This window comes from Bombus fervidus, chromosome 13, assembly GCF_041682495.2.
Source record: "Bombus fervidus isolate BK054 chromosome 13, iyBomFerv1, whole genome shotgun sequence".
NCBI classification, from domain to species: Eukaryota; Metazoa; Arthropoda; class Insecta; order Hymenoptera; family Apidae; genus Bombus; species Bombus fervidus.
In genome coordinates, this window is record NC_091529.1 from 3,313,814 (window position 1) to 3,339,979 (window position 26,166).

The following is a 26,166-nucleotide window of genomic DNA, read 5'->3' on the forward strand; positions in this document are numbered from 1 at the left end:
TGGCCACTAATTGTTTTCTTTAGTACTCTCTATTTTGCATGCATCATTACACTTTATGCTCGTTATTCGATTATCTGCAACGTTTTTATCTCTTTTTTATTCTTTAATAAAATATATTTAATCGCAGGCTAGAGAACCGGAAACAAGAAGAAGTATACGTGTATATGTCTCAAGAAGTACAATGTACCTATTTCTTCGCGATAGAGTCTCTTCATACGTATTATTAATATTATTTCTTAATTCATCTTATTTCTCGACCAAACGTTTTCTAATTATGATTGATGTGGTCGTGACAAAAATCGTCCGCCTTTTCTCGTTTTTTTCCCTTTTCTGTCTCTTTTCATTCGTTTACACCGATATAACGAACACGAAAACTTTCATCAGTGTACGTGTGTATGTGTAGACATCAAATTGCGGATGGTAGGATTATTTCGATTAAAACCCTAACCCTGTCTAGTTCCGTTAAACCCCTTCTTCGGTTCGTCAGTTTTAAACATATTTTTACTTGCTCGAGCCACGAGCTGGCCTAAACGAAATTCATCTTTGTTGTACGCACGCGCGCATATACACTTACATATACATGAATACACGTATATCTTTTATTCTTTTTTTTTTTTTTGTTTCATCGTAATCGCAAAACACAATTATATTCGTTCCATGGGGAGGTGGTTGGATCATTGTTGCGAACAATGGTGTAGCGGTTCGAACGAAATTTTGATAATCAAACTGAGGTTTCTCTATGAGAACTCTCCAGTTATTACTTTTCGATCGTTTTGCAATAACTCGCTAAAGGTTGGATTAACTGGTTAATTTACAATGGAACTCTATAAATATTTTCTAGAGTAAAAGTCCACCGATTTTCCTCATCAGCTATGATCTTTTGTTTAAAGTTCACCTATTATCAGTACCAACGTTACCTTATCAACACGTTACATTTCACTTGCGATTCTTTATCAGAGTATTCCTGTTATTAAAATTTGTTCATTGTTAACGTCATGGTTTTAAAAGAGAATTCCAGACATTTGTTTAATATCTTTTTCCTCACTATTTCTAAGGTTGCAAAACCAAAGAAAATTCATATCTTGCGACTAGAGAGTTATTATATACAGCAAATACCGATCAGGCAACCTGTTTCTAAAGTCTCGTTCAGATTAATCAGGCTACTTGAACTCAAATAACTTGACACATATTTGTCACGATTATAAATCAAGTTACTTAATTAGAAATCTTTTGAGTTCAAGCAATCTGACTTCAACTAGATACCTAAAATGACATACTAAAATCGACTTAGTTTGAGGAACCAACATCTTAATCACTGTTATTTGTTTCAAATCAAGGGATGGTTGAGAGATCCTCTTTGATTTTAGGTTTACGAAAAAACTTAAAAGGATATTTCAAATTAATTAAGGTAACAAATAAATCAGTATTAATAAAGTAACTATTGTGAAGCTACTTGAACGTAACCAAATAAGAGCGAAGTGTATTATCGTTAGTTACTGATAACAAACGTAGAAACTTAAAAGAGTATTTAAATTCAAATAAAACAATAAGTTCACGTTAACAATGATTTGACTAATGAGAACAAATATAGAAACTTAACACGTTGCTCGCCGTGAAAAATTCCAGCTATATGGGCCGTGTGAATCATATGGCGTTTCTTAGCAAAGAACAGTGAAAAAATATGTTTGTTAAGGAAAAAATTCATTCATTAACGCTTAAACATATAATTATATAGCTTGTCGCTATCCTATTGAAAAATCAGGCAGTTCCGACCACAAGAAACCAGATAATTGTAATTATTGTGGCAGTCAACGCGATAAAAGGATATTTCTTAGTGGTAAAGGGATCATAAATTATTCGAATATAGTTCATTTGTCTAATCTAAACGAGGCTTGATGGAACTGAAATCGACAGGTCTAGAACATATAATCCAGATCAAGTCGCAAAAATTCATTTTTGGCATTAATTTATCTACAACGATACTACACCATTGGGCTTCATCGGACGACGGAATTACAATGGAACGAAAATATACATGTTAACTCTTATTAATCGCAAACGTCGCTTTTGCTCGAACACGTTTTTATAATAATCATTCTACTTCTCATTTTCAAACGATTAGAATTCTATATCCTTCCCGGAGCGATAGGAATATCTCGATCGATTTTTAATTCTTTGCGCACTCGATTCAAATATTCATATATTAGGTAGTTTCATATTTTCTATTAGTAGAAACTCGATTTCAAACGTTCGTACATAGAGAAGTAATTATTAATCGCTACTTATAGATTTCTTGTGTTCGTTTGTAAAGTGAAAATTCAGAGGATGAAGGATACGAATGAAGATGGTCGAGTGCGAAAAGTTAAACACCGATACGCAACTCAATAATTGAACGATAGTTCGTAATTGCTTCATCTTCATTTTTTTTCTTTTTTTTATCTGATTCCATATTATTCGCTTTTACAATTATTTAGTGCGTCTCGAACAAGCACCTATATGAGCTCTTAATTTTTATATCCGCTACTATGCTTGCTTTTTTTTTTATGGGGCTGCACTCTTTCTCTCTCTCTCTCTCTCTCTCTCGCTCTCTCGCTCTTTCACTCGCTTCCTCTCATCTCTTCTTTCTCTCTCCTTCTCTCTCTTTCTCTCTTAGTTTCACGTTCTCGTCGGTTTTTACATCGAACAAACCGATATCGATGTTCACGATCGATCATTCCGCAAAAACGTTATTTATTTATTTTTCTTTTTCTTTGTGTAACAAACTTAGCGAACGATGTTCTAATTAGAAAAACGTCAAGAGATTCGTACCAGCGCTTGCGTGTAGCATACATACATAGATTCATACGATAAGCGCGATGCGACCAGATGCACGCTTATGGTGTGAATTTTGTAGAAAACTCTTTTCGTAGAAAATTGACGCTAGGGTAATGTTTTATATTTGTTTCTCTCTCGCTCTCGCATTTTCTCAACCTCGCTCACATGCACCATCCTCTTTCGCTCGTTCTCAGTCGCTCGTTGTGCATCCACTCTTCCTCTCGTGTTCTTTTTTATTCTTTTTTTACTGTTTATATATCTGTTTGTTTGTTTCTTTACAAGGCGCTACTATACACAGGTTTCTCGAGCGACTAGAATGATTTCTACACGGTGGCACACCGCTGGATCGATTTAACGATGATCACTACGTTCAAATCAATTCCTATCGGAATTTCTATGAATTAGACCTTTTCATGGTGTAATACGAAGATTGGACAAATTTCCTGACTTGATACGTATTAGTCGTAAATAAATAATTGGAGAGGGGATAAACAAATATTACAATTTTATTCTATGTATGTACATGGCTAAAATTAGACGTTTTTGCATCTGATATGATAAATATAAATATAGTGGAATTTTAATGTTGGTTTGACGCTCATGATAGTTTAACATTTGATCGAATAGGGTGTTATAATTATTATAATTATTCAAGATTTTTTCAATTGATCGCTGTTAAGATTTTTATTATTGGGTTTTGGCCCTATCTTCATAGGAAAAATCTTACTAATTTATTAACATATTTCTCAAAAAGATAAGACAAAGATTAACATTTTTTATTATCTGTATTGCAAATTTTTTTATAGCTGTTTTAGACATCATTTTTTTTTTCATTTTCATCGTATTATACAAACGTAGATGTATTAAATTAATTACTATTAAGCCTAGACCAATTTATGTTATTTTTTGTCGGAACTAATCCATTAGCATATTTTAAGACAGATAAAGATTATTGTAAAGAATTGAAACTTTTTTATTTTCTCTTGTTCAAATTATTTTTATCATATTTCTCACATTATTTAGACATAAGTCAACGATCCGGCATATTTGATAATTAAATGTCTTGAAAGCTGCAGTATTAGAACTCTACTGTGATTCAGAATGTGGAAAAGGAACCATTTTTTAATCTTTAATTGCTTCGAGATTAAGAAAACCACATGTTTCGAGATAATTTCTACGAAGACTGTTGGATTATTATAATTTTTTCTGTCACCACCGAAATTTATTACAATACACGATGCATAAAATCAAGAAGCAAGAAATATCTATTTTTAACTGGAATTACGGAATCGTTAATTTTTTCTAATTAATATAATTTTCGTGTTCGACATAGTACAATTAAAACCACTGAACATAAGTCTTCGATAAAAACTAGTTTTCTTACACACAATAAAACTGCTTCATTTTTCTTATGCATACAATCCTGTTATAAATAGTGTTATCAAGGAAAGCGTAAAAGCATCGGGCGATTTAATTGGAACTTTGGGCACTGGTAGATTTTGTCGTTTCGTTTATAAAAATATGTCAATATTTTTCACGACATTAATTATTAAACTTTCATTACTGCTATAAACTGAAATTAAGTTGATATATTTAACAACCATTACTATATGACGAATGCAATTAAAATTCGGTTGTGTAAATTCTGTTTTGAAAATTATTTAATCTGTACTTCTTCTCTTTTTTCAAACAAATTTAAATATAGTATATTTCATGATCTAAATTCAATTGTATAAATTCCACTTCGAAAATTGCTGCATTCAACCTATTTATCTTCTTTCTTCTAACAAATTTCTGTGTACTATAAATCCTTATTATTATTTATTATTCCATATGAAAGAATTAAATCGTTTCTTCAATATTTATCGTTTTATTACACCATAAAAGGGTATAAACTTTCTAAACAAGTGAAAAGATCGAGAAAAAAAGGAACATGATATGACACAGTGGCTAATCTATCAGAGTCATCCCTAACGAGATCTACAAGGCGATCGACATGTCGATTGATCTGCGATTACGAACTTTAATATCTTCGACTTCGTTGTTTCAATCACTTATGCGCGTGTGTATATAACATGTGATTACTTAAACAAAATCATTGAATATGAACATCTATCTATACGGAATCTACGAGACACCAGCAATTTAAAGAGCCAGTCTTGCGTGTCACCTTGTAGAGATCACCGAGAAACGCTTGCCAGTGTACTGTCTAACGAAGCTTAGCATTCTACTTGGCATTGGACAGTCGCATGTTTCATTATCGATCTTTATAATTTTTTTATCTTTTTTCTTTGTAATTTTTTTTGTTTGTTTCTTTTCCTTAAATAATTGCGTTCGATCCTTGAAACCGGAAACGGAAGTGTTTTAGTTTTAGCTAGGTGTGTGTGTCTGTCTGTCTACACTGTGTCATCGCTACGGTTCAGTTCGACTACGCTCTCTCAATTCGATGGCTCTCGGTAGGCTCGTTGAACTCGCAAGCCAATGACGTCGAAAACGGAATTTCTTCCTTTTTTTTTTCGTTTTTCTTTTTGTTTTTTCGAGAACAATAGTAAGGTGAATTGCGAGATTTGGAAGGTAGGCTGGTCTTGAGGGTAGGAAGCTTTGAAACGTCTGGTGATGGGTCATTCGTTCTTCGTATCAGGTCTCCGTAGGCTTCTGTGAAATTTTGGAAATTTAGACTTCCACAGATCTAATATTTCGAGTGGATAGATATTTTAGGAAATTTAAAATTATATTAATAATTGGATATTTTATGTGTTAAGAAGATTGAGATTTCGTTTTAAATCTTGCGTTTTGAGGTATAAGATTGGAGTTAGAAAGTCTTGAAGAGTAAAGATTTTTGACAATTGTTTGAGAGTTTTAGAAGTGATAGAAACGTCTATGGTAATTGCTATGCGAGTAAAAAGTTATAGTAATGTCTCTTATACATTGGTGAAGCTTCTATCTGAAAGATCTTTACGTTTCAAGACTTCATGGATCGTTAGATATTAGTAACATGATAAGTTTTTATGCAAAAATAATTGGAAACCGTTAAATATGCTTTTTTTTATACAAGACTTCGTTTTTTATCCGATTCACAATATTTAAATAAACTTTAGGAATACATTTTCCTTAAGAATAACAATTCAAAAATAAAAAATAAAAAAAATTTGTTTATAAGTTTTATGTTAATTCATTAAAGATCAACGTTATGTTAACACAGTATTTCATTTGCAATACTTTAATTTACATTATTGAACTTGTGGTTATGAAGAACAGCTCTAAGGATTTGTTTAATATTTTTGTCGATATTTTTTTTCCCGTTTAGATTCTACAATTTTATGAAATTTCAGGAGATTGAGCTATTTATAGTACTATGATTTTTTGTCAAGTGAGGAAAATATTTGTTGTATCTCTGATTATCCTAGTATCTATTACTCTAGTGCATTGTTTGTAACTTGACAAACTTGACAAAATGATTTTGTAATTTTTTCTGCAACATGTCAAAACGATATAACTTACATTGTTAACGCATTTCAGTTTTCATCCCATTGCTCGATTCTTGACAAATTACTGCATAAAATATTGACAGAAAAAGATCTATAATAATTCATCGATCAAATTTAAAACAATCTTTTAGAAAAAACAAAATCTCATATAAGAAAATTCCGTTGAATACTTTTCCATTACCCTTGCACAATGGATCATCGCATTCGCGTTATTATAACTTTCATACGTTAGTTAACAGTTTCAAACACGTTTGAAAAAGATTCTTAGCCCATCACCAGACTCGTCCAAAGTGTGCTTCACTTGGAAACGCGGATAATCAGCAAGCTGTCCAGCGAAAAATCTCGCCGCGAACGATCTCGTAGTCGCTCGAAACGAGATGTCTGATATGTTAAGATCTGAGATACACATATTTCATGGCGCTACAGTCTTTTTATGTTGTATACTTTTTTATACTCTGGCTCTAGGACAGTTCTGGCATCGTGTATTATTATTCCGTATCGTTTCTCAACCGCAAACGACGATCTCGCAATTCATCATTCATCATCGATCTGACGAGAAAACTGAAAGTTCTTCGATGACTCTCCTTTATTTCTTTTTCTTTGTCCTCTTTTCTTTTAAATCGAACTCCATCTGTCGTTTCTTCGATTTCGCCATGTAAACCGTGTTACACGCGCGGATTTTATGTTATCATTTCCGATTTCCGGGCCCCTGATCGTCTTCCGTTTCTCTGCTACCTTGCGAAACCTATTCTCTCGATATCGATACAAAAACTAACTTTGCCTTCTTGTATATTACTTTTTTTTTATTTTTTTTTCTGTTTGCTTTTGTTGTTTTGTTAATTCGCTTAATTACATGTCTCACTCTTGTCGCTTAGCAAATAACGTGCATTTCGAATAGCCGCACGAGTTATTTATTTATTTATTTATTTTTTTTAAACACTGTGTTTGTTCGCATTTGCTCGATATTTAATCCTAATATTATATTTTTGTTATCCTTCTTCACCTGCTTCTCTGTTCGTTTTAATATTTCTTCGTATAACATTCGCCTTTGTCTTTTTCTTTTTCTGAAAGTCTATGCTCTTTTCGCGGCTGTCTGATGTACACGTTGTACATAGAGCGATTTTTACAACACATAACGTATCTTATCTTATTTTATGCCTTTTTACACGGTATAATAATATTTCTCTCTTTTTTCCCCTCTTTTCCGTCGCGCTCTGATCGTTTCATTAGCAGACTGCGGATAAATAGTTATCTATCGATTTTTTTGCTTTTTTTCAGCAGGGATAGCAAAGAATACAACTTCTTTCCTTCCGTTCCTTCTCTGCCACGTTTTCGTTCTACGAATGATAATAACAAGAATAATTATAATCGTGATAATAACCGTAATAATAATCGTAATCGTAATCATAATAATAATCGTAATAATAATAAATCGTTCATCTTCTACTTCGTTCTCGCTCGCCTTTTTTTTCAATTAGTAACAATAATTCTATTCTTTCGCACTCTCTCACACTCATTCTCTCTTTAATTTCTCTCTTTCATTTTTGTTTGTATAATTAGTTACGCGTACACCTTAGGCCCGAACCATGCTGGCAGATTAGTCCTAGACCGGTTTTTGTGTGTATAGAGTTAATTTCTATAAAAACGTCGGTCATGCGGTCTACGAGTATTCTACCATTTTTTGGGATGCTTTTTTTTCGACCCACGGTACGCAAACCGTTCTCTTTCATCGCTATTACAATATTTATATATAATAATAATAATCATTATCGTAGTTAGTTATTCTTTTTGTATCGTTATTTATATATATATATATATATAATATAATATTATTCAGGATGACGTGAGGGGATGTAAAATAATGACAGAAAACTATCTCTCTCTTACATGAAAAATAGGTACTTCTGTTTTCCTCATACGTGTGTAGGTGTATATGTTTACATATGTATATGTATTATGTATGAAACGCATGTATATAATATTCCTACACTTTTACGTGGATATTTATATATTTATATATGTATATATGTACATGTATGCATATCCAATCACATATGCACGAAGGTGTACACATTCAACTAGGAAACGAATGGCACGTTTCGTTTTTTCTTTTTCATTCGCCGTTGTGTGTGTGTGTTCGTCAGTGTAATAATTGTATACGTCAATATGTGATCCAGCGTGTGTATACATATTATTTATATATAATACTTCAAAATAACAAGTAACGTTGCTATTTTGTAAATTAGACTCTTAGAGCGTTCGTTTAATTGTTTAAAGAAGAGTATCATTTGCGAACAGATGCGATTCTACGTTCAGTTGAGCTAACATGTGGTACAGTGGTTCCTGCGTCTCTTTTATTGCTGTAATCTCACTTTTACTTTGTTTCTTCTTTAATGTAATAATCAAATGACAGAAATCTACTGAATAAAATTTGGAAACGAAACACGTTACAAACTGTAACATCATTTCATAATTTACGATGTAGAGTTAGAATCGAAAACTGGCGTGTTTTATACATTTTAAGAATTAAAAGGGAGATGTGCCGATAATAAAATCCAAGTTCAGAAGCCACTGACCCGGAAAATATTCTCTCAGAATCGAGGGTTCTCTTCTCCGCTACGAATAACGCTAATATCAGACAAATTCAACAGTCGTGTTAAACTTTCAAATACGCAAAGAATAACACCGCGCCAACGAAAAACGTACGCGCCAACAGCTACAAAAATAATACAATTCGATCGTGTATTAAATTCTTAATTCTATTTTATATTCTGCTTTTCCCTTATCGTTTGGAAAATGTACTGTCGAATCGTAAAATCAATATCAGAAAAGCAACATTATTTTATTCTCAAGGATCGTCATTGTGTCCAAGACTGTCCGTAAATGTATATTCGGTGTCTGTCGGTGTGTCATTCTTCCTCGCGTTTTACAGTTTAAAACGTTACATTGTTAATATCTTGCAGCACTGTATTGACCACTATGCATACTTTATATGTATATTTATGTATATGTATATATGTATGTATATATATATATATAATATGTGTGTAATCTGTTTTCTCATCTTTTACTTCTTAATTTATTTTTTTGTCATTTATTCTGCTTAGTGTTTTTTTATTTTCATTTATGCGGTAGTGGATGTAATAATCATTGCAATGATAACCGGTAACAATAATAATAATTTATTACATAATATTTATATCTTCTTTTCTTTCTTCTATTTTGTTTGTTTCTTTTGTTTTGTTTTGTTTTGTTCGCTTCTTATAATACATCGCGTGTCTTTCAACCGAATAAAAAGATACTTATTTCTCGCTCTCTCGTTCGCTCTCTCTCGCGTTCCGCTTACTTAATTTTATCTCTCATTCATTGACGTTTGTGTTACATTTTTTTATATTAGCCGTAGCAGCCCAAAGAACACTCAACAAGTTAACACGATCTTTGGGCCTTCGATTTAGATTTGTTTTATAATATTAATTTTCTCTCTTTTGTAGAACGACTTAAATTTCTTCACTCGATACCCCGTTTGTCCTCAAAATTGTAACCCTGAAAAATTCTCGCACATTCATTCATCTCGATTCCCGTGGCGCTGGATCCTTTCCCTTCTGTTCGCGTCTCAGCACGGTCTTCCGAAACCCCGCTTTTTGATTGAATAGATCTGTTGATTCTGATTCGATATCGGCAATTTGTTCACTGCCCCGAATTCATTCGAGACGTATTTTCTATTTATTATTAAGATTTTCCATTTCGAAAATAAAATAGCATAGAAGCGAGTTCTGAATCGCAGGCGTGCTCCTTCGATCTCAAAAATTAGGACAGATTAGCCGCGATAAATGGGACATCCTCTTCGATCTTCCTTTTCCTTTATCTTCGTTCAAATTCCCCTTCGATTGCCAGCTCTTATATTATACGTTGCTCCTTCCTTCTTCTCTTAATCTTACTATTCGTTCGGTCACTCGCACGGGACTATCCAACGATACGAAGCTAAAGTTAAAACACGTTAACAAACTTATAACTGGAATACCCCTCGTTTCACGAGTTTTTCTCCCGTCCTCTTCAATACGATAGTTAGTTGTCTTAGAAAAGAACCAAAAACAGAATCTTAATCGTTCGTGTATAGGTTATCCTCTTTCTTGTTTTCATACCCCCCCTCGCCCCTGTGTTTCATCATTTTTTCCCTAAAAGTGCGAAACGTACGGCTTTTGCAAAATCACAGAGAAATTTACGCATCGTTTAACACTGTCGTTTAGGATTTTTCTACCTAGTCCACGATGGGCTCTACATACGCTCTATAAATTTCTAGGCCTGCTCTTCGTCGTCGTTGAGGTCTTCATCTAGTCGTCGCATCAGTTTCTGTTCGCTTTTTGGTTGCGACGCCTGCGTCGATGAAGGAGACTCGCGGCAGGAATTAACGGCTCCGTGTTCTCCGATCGATGGCACAGCCGTCCATCTTTTTATCGATCCTCTTCTTCTTCCTTCGTCGAGTACAAGATCCTCCGTTGAAAATATTTCTCGATCGTTTCACTATCCTCGTGCGATCATTTCGTAACAACGAAGGACAACGATCGTAGCTAACCCTCCACAGTAATGTTTTCTGTTCTTCTTCCTTTTGTCGGTTGCTTCGTTTATTGCTGTTGAGGTTGAACGTTTCGCAGACGGGGAAAATAATAGCGTTACGTCTAAACGATGGTTTTATTTTGTGTGCTGTGCCGTGCCATCGCTGGAGAACGTCGGCATTCTCTTGGTCCGCGCGATTTTACGCATAGATCCTGGACTGGAACGTGCCGTCAGGTTAATATAAGAAGGCGCTAGAAACCGATCGCTAGAAGACTACTGGCATAGCGTATATCTATGTATAGATTGCTTCTAGTGTAGCGTCCAGGATCTAAGCTTAAAACGGCTGCCAACGATCCGATCGACAGTGTATAACGCCACTGTCGCTCATGGAGCCGTTAGTATCTCTCTGTATGCTAGTATAACGAGTGTCGTCATTGATACGAATCCTTGTGGAAAGTGTCGCTCTTGTGGAAGATCCGTCGTCCCTCTCGGGAGAGCTCCTGACTCGCGAAATTATTTTCAGACTTTGGTCTGGGCAATAGACAAGCGGGAAGAGTCCTCAGCTCCATGCTGTGTACCTGGAATTTCGAACACATGAATTTCATAAGTTTTCATGTAGTTATTAGAAAAAAAAAAAAAAAAAAAAAAAACAGAAAAAAGACATTCGTTTCATTATACTCTGCGTGCTGAGTCTTAAAATTCACGGCTCTGTAGTATTATAAAAATAGTTTAAAAACTTTAAAGCTATATGTGTTTGAACTTTTTTTTTATAAATGACATTTTATAACGAAATGGGTCATTTTTTGATTGATAGACTGAATAGATTTTACATAAAATTGATAATAGTTGGCTTAACCTTAAGATACTTAGCGTGCTTTTTTAAGAAAATCTATCGATCATGGCTAGTAGCAATTTTGAAAAATATTTACCGATTCTTCACTGGCGCTAGCATGCGCAGCTTGCTCAGCGAGCGCGTTCACCACGGCATTTATCGTCTTCGACTCGCTTCCAAGATCCTCCTCGCGGTGTGCCACCAGATTCGGATTCTTGCCGATTTTGTTCAACCTATAGAGAGAGCACAATTAAGCGTAGGGAATGTTGCACAGAACACAACCAACGATTATTCACATCGATCGACTTACAAACCGTTTAGCAGTACAGGTAATTCCCTAAAAAATCGAACATTATTATCCCTCCGCGACTTGCAACAAACTTTTTTATTATTCGTTTCTAATACCACTTGCACCGCTAAAGGTTTTATAATGTGAGGTACAAGACTGGGTAAAAGAAAGTCAGTAGCTTTGAAATGCGCCCCGCAGAATCACATTTTTGCGTGTGTTTATAATTTCATCGATTTAATCCCTCAAAAGTGGACAAAGAATTTGGGAATTTGAAGAAGAGAAATGGTATTTTTATATAAATGTTAGAATTGTTCATGATTACGATACAAAGGTAGCGTCATTACGATATTATTATCACAGTTATCGAAATTTATTAGAATTTTCAGTTTCCAAATGGTATTCCAAAATAGTATTTTGATTAAATCTTTTGTCTTCTAAATGGAATAGGAAAATAGATAAAAATATACGACTGATGTGTTGAAAATAGTTTAGTCTTCTATAAAATAATTTTCTTTTTTTATTTTTAAATAACTCTTCTTGAAATAAATGACCGATTTATGATTAGTTTATAGGATAATTCATTGACACTCACATATTGTAAATTTAAAATCTTGATTGTTGCTTGAGTTTATACTCTTTATTACAGTTATAATTCATTGGAGTTTATATTGAGGGATTAAAACGCCCAACTATTTGAACTCAAAGTGAACCATAAACTTGATAGATAAGCTATAGCAATGTAATCAAAACAGATTCAATAAGAGAAACAATACTGGTGCATAAAAACAACAAGAAACTCTACTGCAATACCGTTATCTATAAAAGTGCATCAATTACTTTGATCAATAAATCATAAAATTTCTATCTAGAACCAAAGAGAAGTATGTGACTCTGCGGAGATGCGGCAAAACCGAGAAATCCAGAACTGATTTATAAAGTATGTTTGCAAAATTATGAATACAACATTACTATGTATAGTGAATGTGTTAAGAGTGTGAAGATATTTTGTCGCGGTGTTCCAAGCTTTCTTCTTTCTTTTCGAACGGATGAAACCCCGTTCGACTCCCGTGCCATTTCTACAAACACGATCGTTTGTCGAACGGGGAATCACGTGTCGAGAGAGAATATTCACAAAAAAAAAAAAAAACGAAGTTGAAAAAATCTCAAAAAACCCTCTCGATTAATTGGGGACGAGTATCTAACGGATACTCGTCCCTGGATCGCAAGTTAGTGCGCTTTTCGTTGTAATACTTTCTCCCCAAGAAAACAAAGATTCTGCACTGTCACGTTCAATAAGAGAGATTCTTCAATCGCAAAAAAGAACGTCCAGCCAAATAAGAGTCTTTATCATTTTCCTTTTTGTGTGTGTAAAGTGTATGCAAAACAAGCGTATCGAGTTGAAAACCAGCACAGACAAATACGAAAGAAATTATATTAGAATAATAATAATCATAATAATAGTAATAATAATAATAATAATAAGAAGAAGAATAAAGATGTGTTGAAGAGATAAGCGAATATGAAATGTTTTTAGATAGCAATAATAATAATAATAACAATATAAATATAATAAAAAAAATTAAAATAATAATAAAATAAAGATAATAATAATAAGAATGACTGATAGAACTCGCTTTATCGGACAGTACACAATGTTCAACAAAATCAACATGGAAGTGGGAGTGATGATTGACATCTATTAGCACACCAACTCGATAGAACAAACCTAACCAAAGCTTATACCTCTCGGCGGCAACGCTTTCCATCGTTCTGCGCATTAATGGATACTGGTCCAGCACGGCGTTGAAATGATCCACCGAGAGGCTGAAGAGATTGCAGTAGGTCTCGGCACGGACCGAGGCTACCCTCCTCGCGTTCGTCAGTAGACAGATCTCGCCAAAGTACGAGCCATCCGACAGCGAAGTCGCGACCTCGCCGTTCGCCATCACGATATCGACTATGCCTTCTTGTATGAAGTACATTTTAGAGCCGATCGTACCTTCCTTGATGATGATATCACCTGCAAAATTTTGTCGCTTCGCTATTATTAAGAGATCTTCCTTAAATTTGTTGTTGCAACGTGTCTGTTGCTCGAACGTTGACTTTTGTTCGAGGGGGACGTAAGAATTTAATGTTAGGCGAGGTTTCAAGTTATACTGAGAATTGTTCGTTTTTCTTTTACTTTCGTGACTGTATGTACGTGTATATATGTGTGTATAGTAAGAAATATCATTTATGTTTGAACTTTTTCAGAGTTACGTTAGTCAAAAGTTTATGTAAGGAAGTTGTTTCTAGCGAGGAATAGTAGATTAAAGTTTAGATTTGAAGAATTGATATTCTCATCGTTGTGTTTCTTAAATAACGTAGTTTGACTATTGGATTGTTCGAGAAGTTAGTTTAATAATAATTTAAAAGACAAATCTGAAAATAACTTTCATAGAATATTTCTTTGGAATATTTTTATCAAATCAGTATTTTACTAAATTATAAATTTTGAAATTTGTTCGTTGTAACGATAATACCATTTCAAGTTCCCTCGATAATTCAAGAATTTTTTCTACTTGCTAGTATAAAGATTCTTTTCAATTCTAACGATTCAGTCAAGTAATTGATACTTACCCGGCTGGAAGACTTCGTATCTCAGTTTGGTAACGACATCCGAGACAAAGTTGGAATCGGCGTTGGCAAAGAATGGCACGGACGCGACTAACGATCTGCAGTTGTAGTTGATCACGTCCTAGAACGAAACGGGAACACGTTAGGATTTGTTGAAATCGGGCAATTAGTAGACCATAGTCTCTCGTTCTGGGGCTCGTACTTCTCTTAATTTCTCCGACAGCTCTCCGAGGATCAGTTCCTCGTCGAAGAATTTGCCCTGGTAGCGATGCTCGAAATATTCCGTGATCCTCTGTCTCATTTCTCGTGGTAACTTTCGATAGGCCATGTATTCCTCTACTTGTTTTACCTGGTTCGAGTACAATGGTTAATTTCTATCCTTAAACATCTTATTCTGCGCTTTGAACGTTAATTAATTTCATTTAGGAAGATTCTTAATCGAATTTGTACTAAAGAGGTAGTTTCTGTGCTCGATGGTCTTTTAGCTAATTACAACAGGCATTGATAAAAATTATTATAAATGTCGATGTTGGTTGATGGTTTTGGACATTCTAACATTTGAACATGACATTCCTAGAATTTTGATAGAATAGAAAAAATAGATAGAACAATAAGATAAATTCGTTTCTTCATATTATCCAGTATTCTATGATACATTATTTTAATTCAAGTATTGTTTATGATTTCATAGTGTTGTCAGACTGAAAGTAAAATATTCTTCGTTATAAGTTACACGAAAGACACTACTGACAATATTCCGACCATGAACTCTAGAGAATTTGACACTGACAGTAACGAGAATCAGAAGGGTGAAAGTGCAAGGATTTTCTTCAATGATTCGTGGCTCGCTCGTCGAATATTAAATACCTTCTCGCGGTATTGTCTCCTGGAGGAATCGAGCGACTGAATGAGATTCGTCGCGTGTCCAAGGAAAAGTGCATAACAGGTAGCACCGCTGATCATACTGAGCATAGTGAGCCACATGTCGGTCAAGGATTGCGGTGGAAACCTCCCGTATCCTATGCAGAGCATGTGCGACATGGCTTTGAAAAGGGCCCATGAGTATTGTTCCAGCCAAAATGAGTCCTGAAAGAAGACGATAGTAAAATATTACGACAGTGACCTGTCGTAAAAGCACCAACTTTCTCTACTTGTCCTTCTGGTACAAAAAATATTATGATTAACTTTGGACGTCATATTTTTTACAACTATTAGCGATGGTATTATATGTATATATATATTGTTATTATTTCCTTCTTTGAGGAAAATAGGTTAAGAGATCGTTATTTTCCTTCTTAGTTTTTAGCCAAGGCATTTTAGATTCGAGGATAACGATAGAATAGGCCTATTATAAAAGAAAAAGCCATTAGCAGACGAAAGAATTGCAAAAGGAGGGGGTTAAGGTACGCCTCTTGTTTTTCAGAATCTTTCATTCCGCTTTGTTCTTTCAAACTTTTCAGGAAATAAGCCATTCGTGTGAAAGAAAGAAACTGCGAGGAGAAGAAGAAAAGTTTATTTTTCATTATTTCTCTTTTCCTCAGAAATTTTCTTACTAAATACTTGTTCAATCTGAATTATATTTTAAGGAAGACGATAGTGGTTCTCCAGATTTGATCTTCTTCGCAGTGTTCAATACGCAACCTCATCAACAAATTCGTCAGTATTTTATTTTATACTTATCACATAAAAGGAGAAAACAGGACGAGTATACATATGTCACAAGCTAGTACCATGAAATCTAATTGGAATAAAGAAGCTCGTAACTCGGCTAGATTTCGAACGAGCGAGGATCTCGAATTTTGTCGAGCTCGTCACATTACTTACTTGTAATTCATTGATGGCGACCCATGAGTTACTAGGAAACCCTTGAAGCATTGGGACCAGGAATTGTAGGCAGCCACTCCAGTGACCAATTAGGAGCATCATGCAAATCAGGTTAAAAATCCGCATGAACACCGACGCCATATTCAGGAACTGCCAACAACAACGACAAAGGTTTATTCTCGTGCCAGCTTCGGGCGCCAGGATGTTGTTCACACTTCAGTTAAAAACTTCTCTCGTTATCCAAAGCTCCGGTTGCGTAGTGTACAGCAAATAAGCGAGTGTTGCACAAAAACCCGTCAAATATTAATTCACTGAATACATTGTCAAAAAAAAACTATCATAGTCCAAATATTTATCCAAACGTCTGAGTCAAGGGCCAAGTAAACTACCTAACGTTTCGACGTTCAGAACCGAAACAGTCATCCTTTTCTTCGACATAATGCCATTATTATTAATCATTCCTTATGCAGATATGCCTGTATAGTTATCAGCCACGACATAAATCGTCGAAACTTTCTATATTTATAGAAATTTTTCAATGTTTAGTTTATCTTAATTTATTGAAATTTTTATGGATATCTCTCCCTTTAATTTATAGAAATTTTATATTTCTACGTGTAGAAAAAACGCAGCCTAAGTAATGAAGGTATTTTCGTCCTTTTTCATATTTAGGATGCAAAGGATTTTTTAATTCGTGATTTAAGGAGTGAGACAAAATTTCGAGTCTGAACGCGAACGATTTCAGTGTTTTTCCTTTCCTAAGTAGTTTTCGCTGTTCATACTTTCGGGTTTCAATTTTCAGTTCAAAAAGCATGCTACATTAGAAAATACGCATCACGTGGCACACAAAAGAACAAGTCAATGTAACCTAAAGAACGTTTATAATAATGATTACTCTACAAATGCTCTAACAGATGAAACAAAAAGGAAAAAAATATATATATATAATGTATACAACATATGTGTATATATATATATATATATATATGTATCAGTCATTTGCACTGTTAGGCTAAGATTCTCAGACCTGGCTTATGGGCCAGACATGTTCAGGACAAGTTCTGGTGTTCGATAATGATTTCAAATCGACGATCGATCGTGCTCGATCAACTGTGAACTGCAAACTTTTCGGCTGAACAGTGCGCCATAAGCACGATATGGGAATCCAAGTCCTTACTAAGAAAAGAAGCTGGAGACGGCGGAAACCATTCCGAAGGGAAGAGAGCTGACCCATTAAATAAAATTGCTGTATAATTTTTGTTTTTATTAAACAATATTTTAATTTTATTAAATATTGAATAATATTTTGATATTATAAAATATATAAAGAGGAGGGAAAGCTGTCCATAATTATTGAAAGTGAGTAACATTTTTTGCTTCCAATTAATATAATGTTTGTACTTGATAGTAAATATATTTTATTACGGTATTTTATGACAAACCTGAGTTTTATATGTGGCACTTCATATATTAATATATCATATTTCCTATATATCATTTTGTAAAATTTTATCAACTATGACTGGATTGTTATATGCTTGTTCCAATTTTGGAGATAATTGAATAACGACAAATATAATGATAATTATTTATTCACTGTTATGGGAGCAGTACTACCATTTCCATGTCCCAATATTTTACCAGTATCATATAATTACTATAATTTGTCCTAATTTTGGAGTCAATTGAATTATTCAATTCATTATTTTGGCAATAGTAGTTCTATTTTCGTGGCCCAATATGAAATTTTAACATGAAGGCTTATTGTATATTATGGCACGTCCTTATCGTAAAGCCAATTGTACGAAATATAGTGACAAATATTTATTCATTATTATAGAAGTCACACTCTCGTTTGTCAATTTATATTACTCAATATGTTGTAACAATATCAGTATTTTAATAAAATATTATAGTATAACTTAATTTTTTTCACAAATACGAACACGCGAATAATTATGAACAGTATCAATAAAGTAAAAACATACACACGTATTTAACATGTAATTTTTTAACTGGAACTTCCGGGGAAAAATTGGCTACGCTTTTGAAAAATCATAGTAGTAATCGAAACAAAATTCTACAGGTAGTTCTCGCCTGTAACGACGCATTGTTTACCCGTGTTTAACTAAAACTACCTTTCGAATTAAAAAATACGTTTATCCAATATCAAAAAAGCTCAGATAAACTCTGTCAATCGATTCCCAATAAATTCCGCCAATAACTTTTGTTCTTTAAACTTTACATGGATATTGAACTGTTTCGCGATTTTCATTTACGCGTCACCACGGATCTGTGTTTGCTCTACGATCGCGAAATCAATTGGTCGAACGGTTGATGGAATGTTTCAATAAAAAATTTACCGATACACCGGTTAACGAGCTGATCAAAGATTCATTAGCAGCGAAGAAAACGGAATAAATCACGTTGAATTATTGCGGGGAGAGCTCGTTTTTTCCTTTAGGAACACGCGCCACGTCGAAATTTCGACGCGAGTGTAACGTTTATCGAATTATTCATGCAATTCGACCGCTCTGAATCTTCGACGGGTGCGATTTGAATTTCAAAAACACGAACGAAGTCACGCCCAACGCGTTTTTACTTCCGCGCGGAATGCGTCGAGAATTATTTACGACTACACGATTGGCATTATTAAAGAATCGACACGTATTTCGCCCTATTTACGAGCGGTTTGCGACAAACAAGCAAACCGTCGTCTATTTTCGCTCGTGAAACGAGGTCTCGCGAAGTGGAAATGCCACCATGAATCTGAAATTTTTTCTAGAAATCACGATAAACCTTCGTTTTTATGCAGACACGTATAAACAAATAAATTTTTGTTCATTTTTTCGAAACGCGATTTTGTAAAGAGCAGATGTACTCTGCAAATCTGAAATTTTTCGAGAAATATCATAAAACTTCGTTTTTACGAAGCCGTGAGTAAGCAAACTGCAGTCGATTTTTTACGCGAAGCTTAGTTTTTGTAAAATACCATTGTAAATCCAAAATGTTTTGAAAAATACGATAAAAAACATCGTTTTTATGTTGAAATAAATAAGCAAATTGTTGTCTACTGTTTGTAAAACACGATTTTTCAAAAAGAAAATACCATTGCAAATTCGATAAATCTTCGTTTGTATAAGAAAATTTTACGTTCAAAACTGTATAAAAATATTTCATCGCCACGTTTGATAAACTTCCTGAAATTTTTGTTCGTAGAATGTAATCCTTAGCATACAAAGGCATGGACTTACTTACGGACCTCAATAAATATATTCTTAATTTTTACTTGTTAATAACTTATTAATACTTTTGGCAAATATATTGTATATGATTTTTCTATACCTATGTTTCATTCACAAATAGCAGTAAGTAAGCATAGATAAAATAACACCTGAAATGACGTTTGCATAAATGTTAAAAAACTCCCAGAGAAATGCTGTCGTTTGTTAGTTTTCTTCTTTTTGTTTTGTTTACTAACTAACAGTAAAACGATTGCGTATTTGCGTCAGAATAAATAAGAGCGAATGAGTTATTAAATATTTCTTAGAAACTATGTACGTCTTTACGTCATTGAACACCGTTATTCTATATTGGCTCGCGAATAAAACGATAACCGCGATAATGGAACTTGCACTATCGCTCGAAAGTATCTAAAAACTTACATATCTTTAACTATAGCTATACAATTTAATTTAATTTGAAATCAGAAATAAACGAAGTTACGATAACAGAATTTACGTGTGATGCTACTCAATTAATTTTTGAAAGTTAATGTGCAAGAAAATTGTCATTTGTAATTGTTAAATCTTTTTTCGTTAAAGCTGTCTTTCAAATTTTTTCATTTTTATATTATACGACATATAAAGAATGTTTTTGTAAACACAGACAGAAAGACTTTCAACTTTAATCGAAGCTATGATATTTAAAATTGTGAATTTATTTATAACGTTATTATTTATCACACACTGAGTATGTGAAAGTCAAAATAAACATTTCTATTTAATAAAATTCACAAGTTCTACTAATATTTTGATCAATTTCAATCCGGCTATAGTTATGACGAAGCTTCGATAATACGAATTAGCATAACGATAAAAGAAAGCATAAGATCATTGAATCTCTTTTGGCATAGAACTTCGATAATACCATTTTAATATGCTAAGGATTAAAAAACCTTGATTTATATTACAATGTCACAATGAAATTTCTCTAACAATTAACCTGTTGCTACTGCAAATTCAATTTTCTATTTAAATATTTAATCGCCAGAGTATTTAACAACCGATCATCGATCAGTCTAACAAGCTCTTAAAAATTTCATTGAATCATTAACAAAGCTTAAAAAAGTGTACCCATGGAGTTACATAGAAAAAGTTAAACCAATTAATCCGGACGAGTACTAGTGCACCGTCAAGATTTTTACGAAGTAGCACAAATTTCATCAGTAAACAGATAAACCAAGTTCTGCTGTACAAACGAGCACTTATCGTTCTTCAAAAAATTCGTTTGATCTTTCCCCGCAATCCAGTGACCTGGAATCGAACTAAAAAAAGAAGAAAACAAGGAAAAAACTAGCAATAGAAAAAAAAGAGTAAAAAAAAGCATTTTTAGAAATCTAGTTGGCAATTAATTTGGCTCTCTAAAATCCCATCGAGAGTGCTCTCCGCGGCCTCCAAATCGATCCAGGGTCTAAAGTCTAAGGATCGGTTTCAGAAGTTCGATGATGTGCGTATCGTGTGTATGTACAGCACACGTAACGCGCACGCTCGCGTGTTTCCGTTTTTCCTTGTGGCGGAAGCGCGCGCGTGCGCACGTGCCAAAGGAAGCCCGATCGCGGGGAGAACGATCATCTCTGACCCCGTAATCCACGACCAATCTCGACACAACTTTTCCAATTTAGAGGCCAGCAACGGCCCGATATTCAGCCAAGAACCTTCGATGTTATCGTCCTCTTATTGTTGCTCTAATTCCGGGCCCCTTTCCGAAACTTGCGGCGATCTTCGCCTGGTAACAGTGGAGATCGCATCGAGACACACTATCTGTGGTAATCGAGAATACCGCAATAGGGAGAATTAAGCGAGAAACTCGAGATACAGGAAGTTAAACGGTAGAGGGACTTGGCAGTAAGCTTCGCACTTCCTTCGTAGAAGATGGCGACACTGATTATTTTTGGTATTTTGGTTTCGTCTGATAAGAAAGGATGTATATAGCGTTATTGTGCTCTTTGTCTCATTGTTGGATAATGGTTAAATGACATTACTCGCAATTGTGTAGAGATTTTATTGTAGTGTAAATGTATGTTATTTTACTGTAGTATCGCGTGGTTTTGTGATTGATTGCTTTGTTTCATAGCCAATTAACACGTTCGGTAGTGTTACATGTGTATCGTATATGATCGTTTATGAAAATTATTGTTACTATTATTAAAGCAAGTTATGTTCTTATATATAATGATACATCGAGCAACAATAATTTTCTTATGATAAAACGCATTAATTTCCAGAAATACTTAAATAGATACGAAGGAAACAAGTTATACTATCTTATCTTTTCACTTTGTAGGTTATGTATAAAGTTACAATGTAGATGACTACAGAGTCGTATGATTTCTGATTGGTGTTTGATAATAACATAGAACGCCACAATTAAAATTGCGAAACAACGCGATACGATGTGATTTAACAATTTAAAGTACTTTATTAGGCATTAACGAACAATTACGTGTTTGGTTGTTCGCAGTTGGTTTGGCATGATTAGATAACGTAGTGTTATGATAGGGTTATAAAAAAGCTCACGTATTACGTGACTGATAAATTATTCCTTGTCGAGAAATTTCTGATTTATTTATGATTCATTATCAATTTATGATTGTCTGATTAATAATTACGTTTCTTAGATACATAGCCATGTACGATATTGCGTAGACAATGATTCACCTCGTGTTATTCAAGACTATAGTACTACACGATCAATGTCAATTTACAAGGAATGTTGAATTACGTAACAGATTCTGCTATGCAAGAAACGTAGTACTACGTGATCGATTGAGTTCCGTTGGAAGTGTTATGTATTCGACTTGATCAATATTGTTCAGAGAAGATGTAATACTACGTAATCAATCTCTTTTTGCAAGTGATATTACACCACTTGGAAAACAAGTGGTCAAGTGCACAAGCATCGTGCTTCGACAAATATATAATTCATAGTACCATACATTTTTCTTTTAAGAAAATAGTATCCATATCATTGTCAGCATCATTACTGTTTATCACTGTAAAGCATTAATTCGTAACGAAAACTTATACTTATCATTATTATAGTGAATTTACAGTGAAAAAGAATGTGTCCTAGCGTAACAATTAATGTACCACATTGTAACCTTCCTCATTTAGAAAATGGTATCATTTACTTACATTTATATTTACTACATTAGATTAATTTGCAGCGTTAAAATTGTTCTTTTTTCGAGATAATACAATTTATATCTTTCAATTCAAATCATTCACGATATTACATAAAAAAGATAATATGGTATTTCACTAATTTAATACCTATATACTAAAAATACTTATTTTTCTCAAAATACTTGTAATGTCATGTGGAAGAAGCAGTGCTACATTTTAATATATAACCTTTTTAATAGGATCTACGCTTTTATAATCGATAGAAATGAATATTTCTTTCTACGAACCATAATACATATTGTAGTAATGTACGTAACAAACTTTTTTATAATAAACAAACAGAACTGACCAATCCAAAATCTTTTGTCAGCGTTAAACCATTAAAACACTGTAATACAATTTAATACAGAAACCATAAAACTACGTTTTTCTTGGGATGGTCATAGAATAATTTCGTTGCGAGACAACCATTGATTTCACAGATAGCGTGTGTCAATGCATACATACACGTCTCAATAACGAGACGACAGAACAGCAACGAATACCTCTATTAAATCAAAACCGCGGTTGTCTGAATATCGGGCAATCACGGTGCGTGTATCATCGAACACGAAATCGAATGGCGATGGGAATCGTGTCCGGCAACGTTTGGTTGATCAAAGGAATGCCGAAACTTCGGTTTCGCTTGTCGTCCGTCCGACTGTTCGATACGGCAAGAAGCAACGGTACAACGCGTGTATACAATCATGACGTGCGTAATGTTCCGTAATGCTTCGTTGTAATCCCCGAACTCCGAAGGAATTCAGAAATCGTCATTCGATCTCGACATAGAAGCGTACAGAATCCGGCTAACTAACGGCTGGTAGAATGGAAACGGCGCGTGTCGTTATCATTATCGTGATATGTTATACATGATGGCTGTGATAAGTCACAGTGTATTGTTCTTTGCGCCTACTGGACAAAGTACGGGTAAAAAAAACAGGGCGATGAAAAAACTTACTGCTAGACCACAACTAGTTTCAATACATTACCTGGCATTAAAACAAACGAAACAAAGGAACAAACTAACAAACATCATATATAGTTCATGCGGTACACATACGCGCACACGCGCGCGCGCGCGCTACACGACACAGAGACACGTGGACGTGGACACGTGGACACACAACGGCACACGACCAGAGAATATTGCGATTTGCCGTTTTTTTTCTTCTTTTTCTTTTTTATTTTTCTTTAGTTTATTCGCTGCATTTTGTTGCATTACACAACGTGGGGTATACACACGTATGTATAATAATGCGCGTGTAATTACATACACGTATATACTATTCACGCATGGGAGCGCGCGCATAGTGGATATGCATACGCATGGTTTGAATCATTCAGAAAACAAAAGAAAAAAAAAGGAAAAAGATAACGAGACACAAACGAACAAAGGAACGATATACATATACATATACATTGAATTAAAACTGAACATCCAACCTTCTGTTCTACAAGAGACAGTCACAAGTCCATTTAAAAAAGACGAAAGCGTTTGTCGTAACACAACTCTTCACGGTAATAAATGAACAGCTAAATGGTCATCAATGGTCAAAAGTACAAGTAACGATATGGCGGTTATTGTATATTGTACAAGTACGCGACGCGTGCGCGTGCTTGGCACAGGGCGCGCCTCGATCACGTCGAAAGTGGCGTGCTCGTGGACGCGCGCGCGCCGCGTACAGGTGTGGCAACAGCGTTACTAATCAACAAAATTTAAAGTACACAGAAACCAAGGAATAACACAAAAAAGAAACAACGCAACGACAACTGAACAAACCGAAAGAAAGAACAAGGAGAAAGAAAAAATGGAAAAAGAATCGAGGGACAAGGGTCGAACAAACGAACGAGGGAACAAAAATAAAACTGAGGCACTGAGACGATGGGGTAATCGAGGAGGACGACCGATCATCAATCGGGGCTGAACGTTCTCCAGGACGTTCAGACGGCTAAATCGCGATGGACACACCGGTAAGAACGAAAGAACGAAACCAAAAATTCGAGGGAGAAAAAAATGACAAAAGCAGAACCGATTAAAACAAAAAGCCAAAAAGAAGAAAAAGGGAGGAAGAATAAAGGGACGTGATAAATTGACGGACCAAAAAAAAAAAAAAAAAAAGAAAAGAAAAAAGAAAGAAAAAAGATGCGCGAAACGGAAAAGCAAAATGGAAGAAATGAAACAAAACGAAAAATTGATAGACAGAAGGGGATAGACAGGAACAGAGCGAGAGACAGAGAACGTAAAAGAAACGCCAGCTGCCAAGTCAAATAATCATGAAGCGGCAAAGAAGCCAGGCTCTAAGCAACGAGAAGCAAGCCACCTCTTCCTCTCGCTACCGTTTCTTTTTTTCTGCATTTTTTTCTATATTGTTTTTTTAATTTTTTCTATATGTTCTTTTCACTATGATCTTTTCTATTTCTTTGCGCCTGCTTGCAGCCACAAAACAGATAGCCAGCCAGTATCACAAAGGGGTGCACATATATTCTTTTTTCTTGGCTGAGAAGCAACAGAGGCTGAAGGGGCTGTGGAAAACAGAGAGAGGAGGCGAAAAATGGTGAAGGTCGGTTCGCAGAGCAGCGGCTGGGGTAGCGAGCTCTCTACTCTCATACAATGCGCCCTAATTGTTATCCCCTTTCCTTTTTCTGGTTCGTTTCATTTCCGTTTTCGTTAGTCATCTAGAAGAAAAGAGCAGCGATGCGCCTCGTATAAATGCTGGGAGGCGGGGGACACCGGGGGTGGGTGGTTCTCTCCGGGGTAGATTCTCAAGTCGATTAGCTGTGACGATCGGCTTGACACGTTCTCGAATCGCTATTGAACGCGTAATTGCGAGTGTCGAATCGCTTCGAACGCTTCTAGTCTATGATAAGTCTAGACAAGAGCCTTCAAAGACGTTAGCCGTGTTCTTAGAATAGCTTTTAATTTCAAATTACAAATTAAACACCGCTTAATATGGTTTGTCTTACGAAGAAATACTTATAGATACGAAAGAGATAATTTCTGATTTTTCTAGTTTCCATTTGTGAGATATTTAAGTTAGAATAGAAAGATACTTACAGAAAGTACAAAACTGATTAGTTCACAGTACAACGTGATTTACTGAAAGAATTCTTAATTAGTTCTCCGTCTGCGTACTGTTTGGATTCATTAAGACAAATATCAAGTTTCTTAGTTGATTATTATAAAGTTACAAAGAATATTTCTCTTAACGGTATCTAGTTGTTGATCATTAGGATAAAATGTGATTTACTGAAAGAATTTTTAATTAGGTCTCAGTTTGAGCGTTATTTAGATTCATTAAG

General features: G+C 34.7%; 1 protein-coding gene across 8 annotated transcripts in view; it reads right to left on the bottom strand.

The window, feature by feature from the left end:
• Positions 1 to 26: 26 nt before the first annotated feature.
• The window catches only part of Ih (hyperpolarization activated cyclic nucleotide gated potassium channel Ih), a 220,861-nt gene continuing 194,721 nt past the window's right edge, over positions 27 to 26,166 (bottom strand). For 6 of the 8 annotated variants that reach the window (XM_072015472.1, XM_072015480.1, XM_072015474.1 and 3 more), the window contains 7 exons: positions 16,418 to 16,567; positions 15,461 to 15,679; positions 14,796 to 14,942; positions 14,597 to 14,714; positions 13,709 to 13,997; positions 11,786 to 11,921; positions 27 to 11,434 (listed from right to left, as the gene is read on the bottom strand). In XM_072015472.1, the coding sequence (XP_071871573.1) occupies positions 11,288 to 11,434; positions 11,786 to 11,921; positions 13,709 to 13,997; positions 14,597 to 14,714; positions 14,796 to 14,942; positions 15,461 to 15,679; positions 16,418 to 16,567 (1,206 nt within the window). In that variant the 3' untranslated portion in view covers positions 27 to 11,287. The remainder of the gene's footprint in view (positions 11,435 to 11,785; positions 11,922 to 13,708; positions 13,998 to 14,596; positions 14,715 to 14,795; positions 14,943 to 15,460; positions 15,680 to 16,417; positions 16,568 to 26,166) is intronic. The other 2 variants (XM_072015473.1, XM_072015477.1) reach the window with 1 other exon arrangement.